This window comes from Miniopterus schreibersii (assembly GCF_964146895.1).
Source record: "Miniopterus schreibersii genome assembly, chromosome: 9".
In the NCBI taxonomy this organism is placed as follows: domain Eukaryota; kingdom Metazoa; phylum Chordata; class Mammalia; order Chiroptera; family Miniopteridae; genus Miniopterus; species Miniopterus schreibersii.
Window position 1 is genome coordinate 45,913,034 of NC_138118.1, and position 19,143 is coordinate 45,932,176.

The 19,143-nt window shown below is 37.2% G+C and overlaps 1 protein-coding gene across 2 annotated transcripts in view; it reads left to right on the forward strand.

Moving 5' to 3' along the window:
• The first annotated feature begins 1,558 nt into the window (after positions 1-1,558).
• DNAJC2 (DnaJ heat shock protein family (Hsp40) member C2) overlaps positions 1,559-19,143 on the forward strand; it is a 35,572-nt gene continuing 17,987 nt past the window's right edge. Inside the window, exons 1-4 of one of the 2 annotated variants that reach the window (XM_081147158.1) lie at positions 1,559-1,853; positions 4,110-4,300; positions 8,392-8,467; positions 16,812-16,910. In XM_081147158.1, the coding sequence (XP_081003284.1) occupies positions 1,790-1,853; positions 4,110-4,300; positions 8,392-8,467; positions 16,812-16,910 (430 nt within the window). In that variant the 5' untranslated portion in view covers positions 1,559-1,789. The remainder of the gene's footprint in view (positions 1,854-4,109; positions 4,301-8,391; positions 8,468-16,811; positions 16,911-19,143) is intronic. The other variant, XM_081147159.1, reaches the window with a different exon arrangement.

Here is a 19,143-nt window from a genome sequence, read left to right on the forward strand (position 1 = left end):
ATAAAAGTGTTGGTGAGGATGTGGAGGAAATGGAAACCTTGTACAGTTCTTGGGAAAGTAAAGTGGTGTAACTGCTACGGAAAACAGTATGGCAGTTCCTCAAAAAATTAAATATAAAATTGCCATATGATCCAGCAATTCCAGTTCTGATTATATACCCAAAGGAATTGAAAGTAGGATCGCCAAGAAATATTTGCATTTCCTGTTCATAGAAGCATTATTCAAAGTAGCCAAAAAGCAAAAGCAACCCACTAACAGATGAATGGATGAATAAAATATACTGTACATGCAAAGCAATATCATTCCTAAACATAATACAATTGTGAGAACATTGTGCTAAGTGAATAAATCAGTCACAAAATAACAAATATTGTTTGATTCCACAAAGTAGTCACATTCATAGAGACGGTAAGATGATGGTTGCAGGGAGTAGGGGGAAATGGAAATAAGGAGTTGTTTAATAGGTATAGAGATTCAGTTTTGCAAGATGAAAACAGTTCTGGAGATTGTACAATATAGTTAATGTACTAAATGCTACTAAACTACACTTTAAAATGGTTAAGATATGAATTTTTTGTTATGTGCATTTTACCACACTTAAAAAAAAAGTACCCTTCATGATCTTGGAGGTGATAGTGAGAATGGATGGGGGAAGTGGGAGAAAAAATTAATATTAGGAAAGTGGAATCAGGTTATTTTGAGACTTAAAGCCTGTTTTAACAGTAGTCGCATTAATAAAGGAGTCAGGAAGAGGATTAGGGGAGATGATTAGCTTAGTTTTTGAAATGTCAATTTTGTAGTGACAATTTTGTCATGCGGGAAAATTCAATGTATTTAACAGTGAAAATGTAATTCACAGAGAATAATTTGCTAATTTCTGGTGCTTTTTCCCAAAGAGTGGCACATCATATCCTCTATTTTGCCTGACCTATTCCAGACCGAATAGAGGAATAAGGGGGTGAATCTTCACTCACTGTTTTCCTTCTGTTAGTTCTTCCTTTTGACCTCATTCCAAGAAGGAATCATATAGGACTACAGTTGATTTTATTATACATTAAAAAATTAAGTTCCGGAGTCCTGTAATTGGGACAATCTTTACAGAAAACTTCACACTTTGGAACAGGATAAAAAGTTGCTGGCCTTGGATTAGAATCTAACGCTAGAGAAGAATTTCTTCTCCAAATGTTACAAGGATTAAACTAGATAATGCAGGTAAATTACTTAGTAACAGCACACAAAAAATGTTAGCTGCTATTATTATTTAGGAAAATACAAATGCATTACAGGTATATGTACAGAATTCCTATGAAGGTACAGACTAGAATACTTATCTTTTTCATTTTGATTATGCAAGTATAGCTTCTGGAAAAATCAGTGGTTAGAGTCAGACTAATTAAGTATAAGTAACTTAAAAAATAAAAAGAATATAGTAAAAGCTGCTTTAGAAAATTATGCTCTACGTATTGCACCTGGAGGCGTAAAATTTGTAATCATTTTTATCGGGGAACTGATGCGTCTAGGAACCTTTCTTTTATGAGTCTTGGTACCAGCGGGAACTGAGTCTGGAAGAACTAGGCCTGCCGCACACGTCGGCTGGCTAGGGGGTGGAATGGCCCCTACTCGAAAAGTCTAACCCGGAAGTAGTTACTGGTTGTCTCCAGGCGCCGGTTGCGGGGCGTCGTAGAGCCAAGGCGCGAGGCTCGGACCGGGAGGTAGAACTGTGGGGCTCTAAGCGCGCTCCGCCAGGGACACGAGTTGCTGCGCCCGCGGGGCTGGCCCCGGCACCATCATGCTGCTCCTGCCGAGCGCTGCGGAGGGCCAGGGCACCGCCATCACCCACGCTCTGACCTCTGGTACGTGTCCACTCAATCCGGGCTCCGTCTCGCCTCAGCAGCCCCTGGCGACTAGCTGCCGGACGTGTGCGGCCGTGACGAGTGTCTTTTTGCTCCCTGCTGTACAGTAATCCTTCCCCAGACTGGGAGGGAGGGGGCGTCTATTTTCTGCCTCCAGTTTTCTCCTCTCGCGGCCGCTGACTCATGGGTTGGGCCGAGCAGTTCGGGACCGAACCCTCCAGTACCCTGATGCCCGCTGCGAGCTCCCCAGTGCCCGAGGGCGTACGAAAACCTTTCTGCTGGTGCTCTACACCTTTCTCCCCCCTCCGTTTGCTCCGGCTTGGTTTTTTAAATGGCAACTCAGACACTGATCTTCATGCTCAGTATAAAAAGATCTTTGCCTGTGCTGCCGGTGAGATCCGTGTAGAAAGACTTTTAAAGACAGTCATTAAGTGAAACTTGTCCCGCTACTGAAGGTACATAGATTTATAGCCCAGGACAGTGGTGGATATTGTAAACTTTAAAAAGAGTCCCCCGTTTCAGTGACCTACATGAATTACCATAGCCGCTTATATAGGCGCTTGTTGAATGTGGTTTTCAACGTATCGTGGCACATGTTGCATTCGTGCTCATAGAAGTCTCTATGTATAATCTTAAAACCAGAGGGAAAGGCTTGAAAGGTCTTAAGCATTCCCGCTGTGTTCAGTTGGGTGGAGCCGCCTCTGGTCCACCGGAAGGCTGCGGGTTCCATTCCCCTCAGAGCACACACCTAGGGCGCGGGCTGGATCCCCCTCGAGGCGCATGGGGGAAGGGCGCCTAGGCGAAGGCTAGGGATGGATGTTTCTCTCTAACGTGGACGTCTTTCTCTCCCTTCCCCTCTCTGTAAAATCCATAAGCATGTCCTCGGGTGAGGATTTAAAAAAGAAACAAACAAAAACTACACACACAAAAGCATGTATACCTAGGTAAAAAAATAAAAAAAAGTCACCGTCACACAGATAGTACTTCTTGAACATACTGTTTGAATCCTCTCCTGCGCATGGGAGAGGAAATCTTAATTTCCTAAACTAATTAAAACATGAAAAGTCAGTTATTTTTAGAAAAGCATGGCCTTAGGTACAAGGGAATACTTACCTCTGAGTTATTGATAACTGAACAAAGTACAGCTTTTTGCTTTCCTGTGGAATATGAAGTCAAAATTAAGATGTTAACTTTTTTCCCTGATCTGAATTACATTTTTTGAAATGTTAATATACAAATGTACAGTGATTTATACCTTCACTTCCAAAGAATAATAAAACCTTACTTTTATACAATTTTGTGATTTTTCAAAGTGCTTTCACGGTTTGTCATTCAATCTTCGAAGGAACCATTTAAGAGAGATATTTCCTCCCATTTTGAGTTGAAGACATCTCTGACTCATTTCACATGGCCACTAATGGTCAGACCTAGACAAAAATCCAGCGCTTCTGATTCCAGTCCAGAAGCGTTGAGCTTGGTCTGCTATAGCACAGTTGTATTTGTAAGTTCCCATTAGCCGCTGGAAAACTGTCTTTCAGATCAATCCTAGTGAATTCTTAAAAACTTTTAAAGTTATTTGAATTCAAGGTTTTAATAATTAAGATACTTTTAGTTATTATTTTTTTTTAATCCTCACACGGGAATATTTTTTCTGTTGCTTTTGAGAGAGAGTGGAAGGGAGAGAGAGAAACCTCAGTGTGAGAGAGACACATCAGTTTGTCTCCCGTACATGCCCCTACTGGGGTCAGGGATCAAGCCTGCAACCAAGGTACGTGCCCTTGGCCAGAATTGAACCAGGGACCCTTCAGTCCATGGACCAACACTCTAACCATTGGCTAGGGCAGTACTTTTAGTTGTTTTTAGAAGGTTGTTTTGTTTTTGACAAGGCTAGCTCTTTTTGATTATCATTATTGTTTTATTACAATTATTGGTCTAAAAGTAAAACAGTTTGCAACATTTTTCCCTGTTCCTCACCTTCCTCTCATATCCCCAGAAAAGTGTTGGTTTATTGTCGACATTGATAAATGTTTTGTTTTCTCAGCTCATTGGAAGAGCTTGATTGAATACTCCGTAAATACTAGGAAATGATTATTTATTACTAACCCGAGTGTTAACTGGATTATTGCAGCTATTTTCTTAGTTGATGGTTTTAAAATTACATTCTGATGCTATCACTGTTTTGATCTTATTTACTGCCTTGAAACAGATTTATTCCATGCAATACATTGAAGCCTCTCTTAACACTTTCAATCACAGCCTCAACACTCTGTCAAGTTGAACCTGTGGGAAGATGGTTTGAAGCTTTTGTTAAGAGGAGAAACAGAAATGCTTCTGCCTCTTTTCAGGAGCTGGAGGATAAGAAAGAGTTATCAGAGGAATCGGAAGATGAAGAATTACAGTTAGAAGAATTTCCCATGCTGAAAACACTTGATCCTAAGGACTGGAAGGTATTTAATAGCTGAATCTTTTGTTCAATCAGATGCTTTGTTACACACAGGCAATTTTCTCATGATTTCTCCATTAATAAACCATGTTTTAAGATGCTTCAATAAGGTAACTAGAATTGAGTACCTTTTTACTGTTAAGACTTGAGTGGGATAGTACTAGGCATAGAGTACTCTCTGCTGGAGAAGTCTAGGAAGATCTCACAGAGAAGATAATGTTTGAGCTGGTCTTAAAAGGATGAGAAACAGTTTGTGAAGCAGAGAAGAGAGAAAAGGTATTCTGAGCAGAAGAAATAGATCTGCAAAGACATGAAGGAGTAAAAGAATATGCACCACCTTTTTGGAAATTAGTTAAGACTAGAGTAGGGTTCTTGAGGGAAAGTGGTGAGAAATTTTGCCTGAAACAGAATCTAAACCAAATTCTGTAGTGTCCTTTTTATGCCATGCTAAGGAAGGAATTCAAATTTTCTTTTCAGGGCAGTAGGAAGTCATTAAAAGTTTTAAGCTAATTTTGGAAAAGTAAATCTCCTGGCAGCACAGAAAATTGCTTGAAAAGGGAGGGCAGGTCTGGAGGGGAAGTGAATAGTTTGCTAGTATAGGTCTAATATAATAACCCAAGCCTTCGCATGAATACCTGATGCTTGAAGTAAATTTGTGGCGGGATTTTGGGGAAGAAGGGACAGATTTTGCGGGGAAGTAGACTTGACTTGAGAAGCCTTGGTGACCTTGACTGTGTGTCACAAGAGAAGGGACTTCTGTGCATTTGGTCTTTTCACCAACACTGGGATGCAGGAAAAAGAAGTTTGTGGGGAGTGTGGTGTTTGTGTTCAAATTTGGCTATGTCAAAATTGAGGTTCTAGTAACTTACTGGAGAAGTTGTCTAGTAGATGGTTAGAAACTGATCTGTGACCTGGAAAGAGATTAGAGCCAAAAATATTTGCAAGTCATTGGCATATAGGTGGTAGTTGAGGCTGTGGGAAATTGAATGACATCAACCAAGGAGAAGAATATAGACAAATAGGTACTGTATTATATTGCTTAGGTAGGTGCTAGTATAATATTTAGCTGTACATACTTTGGAATTAGAGTGTTTGAGTTCAGATCTGATTCTGCCCATTTTGTGTGCTGAAACCTTGGGAAAGTTATCTGACATCTCTGCACCTTATTTTCCTTATTGGCACAAGATTGCTAACAGCTCAAAGGATCATAGTGAGGATTAATGAAATGATGCATATAAAAGCATTTGACCTAGTGCTTGGGCACATGATAAATTCAAAACAAATAGTAGATAAGAAGAGTTTCTCTCATCGGTTGACATGTTAAATGAGGTAAGGCATATGTATAAAGCACTTAGAAAAGTATATAAGCACTTAGAAAGTGTGACTTGATTCTCCTCCCATCATCAGTTTTAAAAGAAAAGAACAACATTGAGGAGCACAGCACAGGTAGATATTTAAGGGTGGGCAGAGGAGGAGAAACGGCAAAGGATACCAAGAAGAGTAAAAGAAGTAGAAGGAAAACAAAAAAACACATTTGTTTAACAAAGGTTTATTAAACATCAGGCACTATACTCTTTCAGAAACTAAGGGAGAAGGAAGCCTCAAGAAGGAAAACACTGTCACCAGTGTCACTGCTTTGGAGAGAGGTCAATCACATAACATAAATAACGATGAAAAGCCACCAGAGTTGGCAAAAGACGTTTAGTTGAGCACAGTGAAAGCGGTTCTAGTGAAATAGTTGGGATGGCAAGAAATTTCAGTGAGTTGAGGAATTACTAGGAGGTGATGAAGTAGAGACCTAGATATAAAATACTCTTTCAAAGCTGTGTTGTAAAGAAAATGAAAGAAAACAGTAACTGAGGGAAAGGAAGGGTCAGGAGGACATAGAATTGGGAAACATTGAGATCTACAGGAGAGAAAAGGAAGAAAAAATGGAGAAGGTCTTTGGTATAGAAAAGAGTAGGTGACATCAGAGCAAGGTGGCAGGGTTCATATATTCTTTTGTTTCATTCAACAAATAGGGATCAAGCACCTGCTGTATGTCAGATACTTCTGGTTCCTAAAAATACTGTGCTGAACAAGACAGTATCACTGCTTCCATAAACCTTATATTCCAGTGAGGAGATAATAAGTAAGCAATCAAGAACATGACCACTAAGTGCCGGGCAAAGAAGAATAGGGTGATGTAATAGAGTGTTCAGATGACTGCCTTAGACTGAGTAGGTGGGGAAGGCCTGTAGAACTGACATTTAAGATAAAACCTGGATGGTTTGCAAAGATCAGGGAGAACGGCATTCCAGGCAGAGAGCTTGTACAGAGGCAGAAAGAAGTTCGGAATGTGCCAGGAACTGAAAGATGGCAAGTGGCTGGAGCAGAGTGAATGATGGAGGGGTGAGGAGGTTAGGAGTAGTGGTCCTCAGTGGAAAGCCATTGTAGAGTTGGAAGCACTGGCAAATTTTAAGTACTTCGGAGTAGGGGGAAAAAGAAGCAAAGATGGGGAGTCTGAGCATTTACAGGGTTCTTACCATATTCCAGCCCGGCATTCAATCAGGTCACCTAGGATCAAAGTGTAGAGAGAGACCAAAAGAAACGTCAGGACTGAGCTTCACATGTCATTGAGAAACCAGTAAAAGTGGCTGAAAAAGCTACTGAGAGGTGTGAAGAAAACAGAGTGAATTCGCTGAAACTAAAGGAAGATAATGTTTCAAGAAAAGAGTCAGCTGTGCCGCCTCTGGACATTGAAGTCAAGTGAGGGTACATGGGTGATCTTGGGTTTGGTACCTGGAAATTGATATTGAAGAGAGCAGCTTTGTAGCACCTGGGGTGGAAGTAGACAGAGCAGAACCAGACTGGAGTGGTTTGAAAATTAATGCTAGAGGGGACAGCTTCTTCAAGAAGTTTAGCACTGATAGGCAGCTGAGAAATGGGGCAGTAGCTGGAAAAGGGGTCAGAGAATGGTGGTTTCCTTTTTTAAAAAAAGATGGGAGATAATAGAGCATCTTTTCATACAGATGGAAATAATCCAGTTGAAATTTAGTAGATAACTGAAAGATGCTAGTATTTGAGTAGCCTGAGAAGGTGATATTCAGAACCAAGGTGAAGGTTGGAGTAATTTGTCTTGGTAGTACAGGCTTTCTCAATTATGAATGAAGGGAAAAGGAAAAATGTGTGGATGCAGATAGAATGGTAGAAAGATGCTAGAATTTGAGTAGAGTAATTTAAATTTTTTAGGTAAGCAGGAGGCACAGCCATTGATGAGAGGGTGGAGAACAGTCTGTGAGGTTTGAAGAAAGACTAAAAGACAAAAGGTAATAGTAATCTTAGTGAGTGGAAGGGTGAACCAGCTGGAACAAAGTATGGTTGCCAGTTCTAATAAAGGGGCCAATCCCTGTGAAGTTTGCATTCCTGAGTTTGAAGGGAAACCAGTCAGCCCTATTTGACTTTTTTCTCCCATGTTTTATGTTCTCAAACTCCCCTTCCTCCCCACTCAATCTTCCATACTAGATATACCCTTTGAGTTCTGTAAGGAGCCTTCACTCCAGTTGCTACCTGAACTTCTAAATTTATAATGATGTTAACCAAAGCAGAAATGAAAGCATGTGCTTCTATTGAGAGAAGCCTCATCCCTCAATTTCTCAAAATTTCCGTTTAACTTACCTTCTTTGTTCCACATGACTCTTGTTCTTTCCTATCACTGCCCGACCCAATTTAGTAGGGCTGCTGTAATGCTCCCTTCAGTTCTGAAATCTTCCTGGCTATACTTCATAGGATATTAATAGGTTTTAAGAGAAAAGGGGGTTCTATGGTCAAGGAAGTTTGGAAAATGGTGGGTTTTACAGGTTTCTGCTTTCTTAATTGCAGGACTTCTTGGAGCCTTTATTAGGCTTACATGCATACAAATCATCAAGAAGGCTATACAAGAGTCTTCATTTCCCAAACTTAAATGACCACAGAACCCATATTACACAGAATGTCTCAGTGGACTCCTATCATGGGAACATCACTTCTGGGAAGCACTGTTTTAGGGTGCCAAAACACAAGGGATAGTATATATTGCTGCATTTCATACTTGAATCCCTTTTGTGTCTTTATCAGAACCAAGATCATTATGCAGTACTTGGACTTGGCCATGTAAGATACAAAGCTACACAGAGACAGATCAAAGCAGCACGTAAGTACTTAGTTATTTTGAAATCAGATATCTGGTATAGGAAATGTTATCCTTTTGAAAAAATGTGCAGGATATTAGTCTATAGCCATAATTCTAGATTGAACCACAAGTGTCATATGGTTATACCAATGCATGACCACACTCCTTTACTTTCAGAACCAGGAAAAAAGCAATCAGTCTCATGGGTGGACTTTTTCACTAGGAATAAGAAATCAGGGTGGTAAGTGTGTGTGTTTTGTGACAGGATAAAGAACATTCTTCCAATGACAAGCTTTTAAAACATATTTCACCTTTCTTTAGAAGTATGGCCCCCTGTATTTAGTAGAAGCTGCATTGTAATTTAGGGTTTTTTGATGTTATTTTGTGGTCACACCTTTGTTGATACCACCATTTACTTCTGTCCAAGAAAGAGTTATCCGATGCTTCATTATTATTTTTATTGACAAGGTTAAAAGTTTGGGGTGGGGAGGGTTGTTTGGAAGCCAGTCTTCATATCCCTTACAAAACACCATCGCCTTACTGCTCTTAAATGTCCTGTCCTTTTGCATTTCTATGAACATACTTCCCTGTACAGCTTTTGATTCAACTAATTAGTAAAGTTTCATGAAAGAGTGAAGGTGATTAGTTTTCTGTGTTTTTTATCTTAGAAGAATGTTCTGCCCTCTACTCTAGAGAATGGATGTTGAAGTCAGAGGAGAAGATTGTGGCCATAGGGAAAAGGAATAGGGAGTCAAGGCCAGTCAAGAAGAGAAAATATTGTACATAGAGGGAAATGGTTGAAGGAGACCTATCGCATGTTGGAAAATGCTAGTTGAGACTAAGTATACATGATAAACTCAAAATTTTCTCTATTAATGGAAATCACAGAAAATATTCTTTAACCAGGTGGAGGAATTTATCAGATTATTTTAGACCTATTAATGAGTTTCTTTAAAAGCTGACGTGATTTTGCCCTGCCGGGCGTGGCTCAGTGGTTAAGCGTCGACCTAGGATCCAGGCGATCAGGGTTTGATTCCCGGTCAGGGCACATGCCCAGGTTGCGGGCTGCAGCCAATCAGTGACTCTCTCATCACTGATGTTTCTATCTCTCTCTCTCCCTCTCCTTTCCTCTCTCTGAAATCAATAAAGATATATTAAAATAAATAAATAAATAAAAGCTGACATGATTTTAGACTAAGTACATGTTAATGCACATGAATAGTCATAAAATACATAAATGCCAGGAAAATTCATTTGTCGTGGGAAAGTATTTGCAAAATCTTACTGTATGAAATAGTGTACCAATACCAAATATGTCTTGATACATATGAATTTGTGACAGAGCTAGATGTGATTTAAAACTATGAAAATAGTTGGTGTTTTTAGGTGAAATAATTCTTTTTCTCTGAAGATTAAAAAATGTACAATAAGTTGTAAAGGAAACATCCATTTGCTTCTGTTAGGTCTGTTCTTTTTATTGACATACATTGTTTATTCTGTAGCCAAAAATTTTACAACCCCAGTGCACAGGGTATTAACATTAGGAGTTATAATTCACTGTCTTGTTGAATATTATTGTTTATTCAGAAGGAAACTGTTGTTCTCTGACCTCTGTCACTATAAAATAGACTGTTGCTACTTAGTGCTTTCTGAAATCTTGTCCAGAAGTAAAAATGCCAACTTAGTGTTTTCAGATCTGTAATTATTAGTTAGTACAAACAAACCTAATAAAAATGTAAGTCTGCCCGGCCGGGCGTGGCTCAGCGGTTGAGCGTCGACCTAGGATCCAGGCCATCAGGGTTCGATTCCTGGTCAGGGCACATGCCTGGGTTGTGGGCTGCAGCCGATCAATGACTCTCTCATCATTGATGTTTCTATCTCTCTCTCTCTCCTTTCCTCTCTTTGAAATCAATAAAGATATATTAAAAAATAATAATAATAATAATAAATCAATAAATAAATAAATAAAAATGTAAGTCTGATGGCATTTGAGAGCCTTAGAGTTTTTGCATTGTATTACAAACATGGAAGAGTTTTATTTTTGTTTAATGTATTTTGAATTGCTATAATGAAAATTAGGAAGTCAATTAAGGGTGAATAAAGTTAGTGGTCTTTTTTTCCTTCTTTGCATTTCTGAAAAGAATAAATTACTGGAAAAGTTGAATGATAGGTTAAGCGAAAGTACTTGAATACTAAAGGTGATATTTCAATTGCTTATATAATTTTATTCTTGAAGTAAAATTGCCACACTTGTAAATGATGTATGTGGGTTTGATATTCTTTGAATGGAAATAAAGTCTTTGGTAATTTGAACTTTCTGAATTTAATAATTTTAGCTTAAAATATTTCTGATATTTTAAACTAAAACTTTCACATTAAACTTCTTTAAAATTAAAAATCATATTTAGAGACTTTTTATTATAATAGTATGAATGTACAACAAAAGCCCCTTTGCTAATGTGTCCTTAGAACACTCCAGAAACTGTCTTTGGTTAGGGGAAAAGAAGAAAAGAAATCTTTGAAATTTCAGTAAACTTATAACAGCTGCTCTTAAAATACCTTTGTTTCTTTTTCAAACCAACAATATTCTTGGTTGTTTTTACCTTATTTTTAATACCAGGTAAGTTCTTTTGCCTGCTCAGGGACAGAGTATAGGACAATCTCAGGACCCCCTAATATACGTGAACAACTAAAGATAATTATGCAGAAAAATCAGTGAAGAAAAAAAATAGTGCAGCATTAGAGGAGACTATCCAACAAAAACTTGAGACATCATCTTGCTCAGACTTATCACAAGGTTCAAAAGAAAATTTAAGCATCTATTACATGTCAGTGAGATGTGAAGACACTGCTTTGGGGGCAGTGTAGGCATTGCAGAAAGACATTAGGGAGAAATAAGTAGAATTGCCTGGAAACAAAACATGAAAGCAGAGTTTAGAATTACAAAGTCTGACATACAATTAGAAAAAAAAGTAAAGTAGTGGACAACCTTGAGGAATGTTCCCAAGATTCAGAGAAAAAGAATAGATGCCAGATTTTCCTAAGAAAGAAGGCAGAATAAATGTAACAGTAACAATAATTGCAAGTAATGGAGAAAAGTTACCTGATTTATGAAAAGATATGTATTGAGCCCTACAGGGGTGGCTCACTGGTTGAGCGTCAACCTGTGAACCAGGAGATCACGGTTCAATTCCCGGGCAAGGCACATGCCGAGGTTGTGGGCTCGATCCCCTGTAAGGGACATGCAGGAGGCAACCGATCAGTGACTCTCTCTCATCATTGATGTTTCTATCTCCCTCTCCTTCTCCCTTCCTCTCTCTGAAATCAATTTTTTTTAAAAGATATGTATTGAAGTTGAAGATATTTATAGTCATATGACTTAGGTTTCCTGCTCAGCACACACTTGCAATTCGAAGGGGAACAATGTTTAAATTAGGCCTGAGCTGCACAGAATCTGTTTTGCCAGCAGGGGTAGAAGAGTACTACAAAGAGAAGCTCATGGCTTTCCCTCATGCCCTGGCAGTGGAAGTAGCCTGTGTGCAGTTTCTCTAGTGCCCAACCATGGTGCAGTCATCATACCTCTGAACCGTCCAGGATGACTTATTATTCCTAGCTACATAGCCTCCAAGCCTGATAGTCTGGCTCTCACAGAGTTTTGTGAGCTGCCTAATAACCTTTAATAAATTATTTTTCTGCTTAAACAAGTTAAAAGGTGAAAATGCCCCTTCTTCAGTGTTAGTGGTAGCAATAATATACTTGACTATAAGAAAAATCTTGAAGCTCAAAAAACCCAAAGATGTATATGTCGCAGTTTCTTGCAGTATATGTAAAAGTATGCCGACAAAAACATTTGTACAAAAATGTTCATAGCAGCTTTATTCAAAATATCCAAAAACTGAAAGCACCTAAATGTTCACCAACAGGATAATAGATAAGCAAACTGTGTTCGTATGGTGGAAATAGTACTCAGCAGATTGAAAAGAATAAATTACTGATACATGGGAATAGTGGTGAATCTCAAAACATGTTGAGCAAAAGAAGTCAGATATAAAGACATAATGTATTATTCCATTTACATGAAGAACATGCATAAGTAATCTATGGTGATAGAAATCACCAGAAAGAAAGGGGTTGCCTCAGGTGGTAGGGGGTTGGGATTAACTGGAAAAGGTTACAAAGGAACTCTGTGGGGGATAGAAATGGTCTATATTTTCTTTTGGATGGTAATTACTTGGGTGTATACAGTTGTCAAAACTCATTGAACTGAATGCAGTCGGCCCTCCATATCTGCACATACCACATTTGCGGATTCAACCAACCTCGGGATGAAACATTTTCAGGCGGAAAAAATTTATGTTGTTACTGACATGTACTGTGTAGTTAAACCTACAATGGTTGCATCTGTGCTGAACAAGTGCAGACTTTTTTTTCTTGTCATTATTCCCTAAACGACACAGTATAACTATTTGCACAGCATCTGCATTGAATTAGGTATTGTAAGTAATATAGAGATGATTTATTTCAAAGTATATGGGAGGATGTGCAAATAATACACCATTTGATATAGGGGACTTGAGCATCTCAGATATTGGTATTGTGGAAGAGGGGATGTCCCAAAACCAATTTCCTGCAGCTATGAAGGGACAGCCTTACTTAAAATCTGAACATTATCTTCTATATAAATTTTATCCGAATTCAGTAAAATAGATGTGATTAAACAAATCCCAAAAACAGTCACTTGGGAAATTAAGTATATGTTCTTTTGGACCTAGACAGATATCTGTTGTATTAGTAGATTCTTCTCACGAAAGTACAATAACTGCCTATCAAAACTTAAGGGATGGCAACTAGAGTTGTATCATAAATAAGTTTATTGCCTTAAACTATTGTTATGTTTTTTGTTTTTTATTTTATTTTTAAATTTTTTTATTATTATTATTTTAAATATATCTTTATTGATTTCAGAGAGAGGAAGAGAGAGAGAGAGAGAGAGAGAGAGAGAGAGAGAGAACATCAATGATGAGAGAGTCATCATTGATCGGCTGCCTCCTGTATGCCCCCAACTGGGGATCGAGCCGGCAACCCAGGCATGTGCCCTGGCTGGGAATCAAACCTCGATCTCCTGGATCCTAGGTCGATGTTCAACCGCTGAGCCACGCCCAGCCTGGCTTGTTATGTTTTTTAAAAGTGGGAAAAATAAAATAGGCATTCAATTCAAATGTTTAAAAGAATATCACTAAGGAAAATGGAGGAGAAAAATAGAAGAGCTAAAACGGTATCCCAAAATGGATTTATAAGAAGAAAAAGTAAATAGTGAAATACAGAAAGAAAATCATTACAGAAGATATTTTGAATTGAGAACACTATTAAATGTAGCAATGCATTTGAAAATTTTGATAAAATTAACTTTTTTTAACTGAGGAAGAAATGTTAAAAGTTACAAAAGAATAACCTCCTAAAAAATGGTTTTAGGCTCTTGTAATTTCTTAGGTGAATTATTTCAGATGTTCAAGGAATTTAAAATTTTCATGCTGAACATAAACTGTTTTGGAACCATTTCTTTTGTGAAGTTAATATACTCCTAGTATGAAAACCTGGCATAGCCCTTGCCTGTGTGTCTCAGTGGTTAGAGTGTTGACCTGCACACTCAAGGGTCATGTGTTAGATTCCCTGTCAAGGGTACATATCTGGGTTGCAGGTTGATCCTGGGTGTGTGCAGGAGGCAACCAATTGATGTGTCTGTCTCACATAGATGTTTCTTTTTCTCCCTCCCTCTCTCCCCCTCCTTCCCTTCCACTCTCTTTAAAAATCAATGGAAAAAATATCCTCAGGTGAGAATTAACAAAACAAAACAAAACAAAAAGAAAGCCTGGCAAAGAAAGAGAAAACTATGGAGACTATAAAAAATCATGGTTGCCAGGAATAGGGAGAGATGTATAGGCAGAGCACAGGATTTTTAGGGCAGTGAAAGTACTCTGTATAATATTATAATGATGGATACATGTAATCGTACATTTGTCCAAACCCATAGAATATGCTATACCAAGAGTGAGCCATAATGTCAACTATGAACTTTGAGTGATTATGATGTGTCAGTATAGGTTCATCAGTTGTAACAAACAGATTGCTCTGGTGGGTGATGGTAATGGGCGCATGGGGAGAGGCTATGCATGTATGGGAGCATAGGAAATCTCTGTACCTCTCAATTTTACTGTAGACCTAAAATTACTCTAAAAAAATTAGGTCTTAAAAATAATAATTAATAAATAAAAATTTTAAAACCTAGTGAAGAGAGCTTTAAAAAACCACAAACAGATCGCATCCATGCATGTCATACGAAATAAAAAGAAAAATCCCAGTTAAAATAATAGCAAACTGAATTTAACCATACATTACTAAAAGAATTATGCCCATGAACAAGTAGGATTTCTCTCAGGAATCTAACATAGGAAATACATTAATATGGCTAAATATGTTTATGGCTTAGATAATATTATGTGATTTCCTTAAGTAGATATCCATTCCTTTTTGATAAATAGAACTTGGAAAAGAAATGTAGTTAATTCCCTACTTTGAAAAGTATTGCAGACCCACAGCCAACAAACTTAACTGTGTGGCATTGGTGATATTACCATTAAAGTCTATGGAGGGAGCTAACTTGACCATTATTTTTTACACTATGTTGTGAGTGTGAGTCAGTGAATTAGATATTAAATAACAGAGAAGACTATTGGAAAAAAGGGAAGAAATATATTCTTTGTAGGTAATATAGGATCTACCTAGAAAACCAGAGAGAGTCATATCAATGGTTAGATGCAGGAAAAGTATGCAGAAATAATACGCAGTTTTTGGAATTTACCATCAAATATATTGGAAAGCTATTGTCCTTTTAAAGTAAATCCTGGGGCAATGATAGGTAATCAGAAACAAACCCTTGTAAAACTTACTGTGAGGCGTCATAAATGAGTAGAGATGGAAAGGATTATTAGGTGGGATTAGGACTTTGAAAAATGACAAGTTTAGATGTTTGCTTCACTGTATTAAAATTCCAAAAATATTTAAAGAATTTTTTTTTTAATTTTAATGCAAACTATTAATGAAATTGGAAACATATATCAAGCTTTTGGAGAATGAAGGACCTTCTAGTTTTATAAGTACTAGAAGAAATTATAAAGGAAATGATCAGTAAATATAAATAAAAATGACTGAATGTTTTTTAAGTGTAAGTTCCATTCCAGCAGCTGGGAAAGCATTAGCACCAAGCATGAAGGACTGAGAGGCACATATAAGCACAGGGTGCGGCATCAGGCTGCCTGAGTTGGAGCGGACTTGAACAGGACTTTGTACAGGTTACAGCACTTGGTTACTTAATATCTCTGTGCCTCATTTTCCTCATGTGTAAAATGGAGAAAATAATAGTACTTTCCTCATGGGGCAATTGAAAAGATTAACTGATAAATTATGCCTGGTACATATTAAATGCTTGATAGATGTTAACAGCTAGCCATTATTTTAAAGTAACTCACAGACTCAGAAGAAAAACTGATCTCTCCTTCCTCCACAGGTAAAGGATGAAAGATAGAAACAGAAAAGAATTGTTGAACACAAGGGATAATCAAAGTCTTAAATAATTACATCCAGTACTGGTGAGGCTGTGGTGAAAAGAAAAGGATGTTCACATAGGAGAATGAAGTGGTATAACTTTAGAAGAGAACTTGTTTCTACATCTTCAGTCACTAATTTCACTTTAAATATATCCTTTCAGTCTGAGGGCTGATGCTCTAACCACTGAGCAAAACCAGCTAGGTCTGTAAATATATCCTAAAAAGAAAAAATCCTAAATATGGAAAAATATTTGTCTACAAAATGATTAAAATTGGGATTTTTTTATAATAGAGAAAAATTTGAAACAATATAAGTATCCAACATTAGAGAAAGAGTTAAATTATGGTAAACCTACTTGAAATGCTGTACTAAGCACTAGCAATCATTTAAAAAATTTTTGAAGTTTATAACAACATGGGAAATGGAAATGCTATAATGTTAAGTTGAAAAAAAGCAGAATATAAATTGGTATATATGATATGATTGTACCTAAAATTTTTGAAGCATATGCTTAAGGAAAAATATGTCTGTTGAAATACACTAAAATGTTAACAGTAATCGTCTTTAGGTCCTGGCACTTTGGCCACTTCTTAAAATGATTCTTTGTTTCTCTGTAATTTTCACATTAATAAATTTATGTTTTGTCATAGGAAAAATATTTTTAAATTACCATTATGATTTTAGAAATGATTTGTTTAGCTCATCTTTATTTTTAGTTTTGATGTCTAAAGTAACAATCTAAATCTGGTTTATTTTATAGATAAAGCAATGGTTTTAAAACATCACCCAGACAAACGGAAAGCAGCTGGTGAACCAATAAAAGAAGGAGATAATGACTACTTTACTTGCATAACTAAAGGTAAGAAAATATATTAGAGTCAGGAATTTCTAATTGTGATGATTTATTAATTGCTGGGGTTGGTTTTACAATGTATACTGTAATTCATTTAACTATACTATCATATTAAAAATATTTTTAGTTACATGTGGTTATTTCTGGTAATCTTCTCCAGAACCTCACTACATAAAGTGAGGTTCTCCCAACCAGCAGCATCAACACCACCTGGCAGCTTGTCAGAAGCTTAGGAATGCAGAAATGCAGACCTAGTGAATCCGAATCTGTATTTTAATAAGATCACCAGGTGATTCTTATGAGAAGCTAGCTCTTCCTGGAGTGAATTCATATGTGTTACATCTAATGGTGAGAATACTAAAATCTTTCTCCATTTCAGATACTTTATGGGACTAAACTGTTCCTCAGACGTTTTGCTAATTTGTATCAAGAAGTTGTTTACATCCTAATGAAAAGACCCACAACTGTTTATTGCTATTTATATAACCATATCCTCATTAAGCAAATTAATATAGGTGCCACCATTTCTAAATGTGAGTTTACATTTTGATGCTAATTTTTTAAAAATTGTATATATACCTTTTAAACACATTCTTATTGGCCCACTTTTACGCAGTGCTCAGGATGCCTGAGATCCTTTGATCTTTCACAACCTTGGGATCTAACAGTTTTCTCACAACTTCTTTTTCCTCAGAGTCATGTTTTTTTAAGGGATGATTATTTTTTTAATAATTTTTTATTTTTTAATTACACTTAACATACAATTTTATATTAGTTTCAGGTGTACAACCCAAAGATCAGACTTTTATATAACTAACAAAGTGATCACCCCAATAAGTCTAGTACCCATCTGACACTGTACATAGTTATTACAATGTTAATGACTATATTCCCTATGCTGCACTTTATAAACATCCCCATGACTATTCTGTAACTACCAATTTGTACTTCTTAATCCCATCACATTTTCATCCATCTCACCAACTCCCCTTCTATCTGGCAGCTGTCAAAATGTTCTATGAGTCTGTGTCTGTTTGTTCATTTATTTTGTTTTTTAGACTCCATGTATAAGTGAAATCATACTCAGCACAATACCCTCTAGGTCCATCCATGTTGCAACTTGCAAGATTTCATTCTTTTTTTATGGCTGAGTCTTATTCCATTGTCTATATACACCACTTCTTTATCCATTCGTCTGTTGATGGACACTTAGGTTGCTTCCGTATCTTGACTATTGTAAATAATGCTGCAGTGAACATATGGATGTATATGTCTTCAATTTAGTGTTTTGGGTTTCTTTAGATAAGTATCCAGAAGTGGAATTGCTGGGTCCTTCTTTGTCTCTTGTTATAGCCTTTGTTTTAAAGCCTATTTTGTCTAGTCTAAGTATTGTTACCCCAGCTTTTCTTTGTTTGGTTTGTTTCCATTTTCATGAAATATTTTTATCCATCCCTTAACTTTCACTCTGTGTTTCTTTTGATCTGAAGTGATTCTCTTGTAGACAGCATATGTAAGGGTCATGTTTTGTTATCCATTCAGCTACTATATGTATATGTCTTTTGATTGAAACATTTAATCCATTTGCATTTAAAGTAATTATTGATATATATAGTTATTGCCATTTCATTATTCATATTTTTAAATCTTTTTTCCCCCTTCTTTTTAAAGAAGACACTTTAACATTTCTTGTAATACTGGTTTGGTGGTGATGAACTCCTTTAGCTTTTTCTTTTTTCTTTTTTTTTAAGCTTTTTTTTTTTTTTAATCCTCATCCGAGAATATTTTTTCCATTGCTTTTCAGAGAGAGTGGAAGGGAGAGAGGAAGAGAGAGAGAAACATCGATGGGAAATAGACATATCGATTGGTTGCCTCCCACATGCACCCCAACCAGGGCCAGGGATCAAGCCTGCGACTGAGGTGCGTGCCCTTGGGCGGAATCGAACCCGGGATCCTTCAGTCCGCAGACCAATGCTCTAACCACTGAGAAAACCGGCTAGGCCTAGCTTTTTCTTATCTAGGAAGCTCTTTATATGTCCTTTGTTTCTAAATGATAGCTTTGCTGGGTAGAGTAATCTTGGTTGCAGGTCCTTGCTTTTCATCATTTTGAATATTTCTTGTCAATCCCTTCTGACCTGCAAAGTTTCTGTTGCGAAGTCAGCTGACAGCCTAATGGGAGCTCCCTTGTAGGTAACTAATTGCTTTTCTCTTGCTGCTTTTAAGATTCCCTTTGTCTTCAACA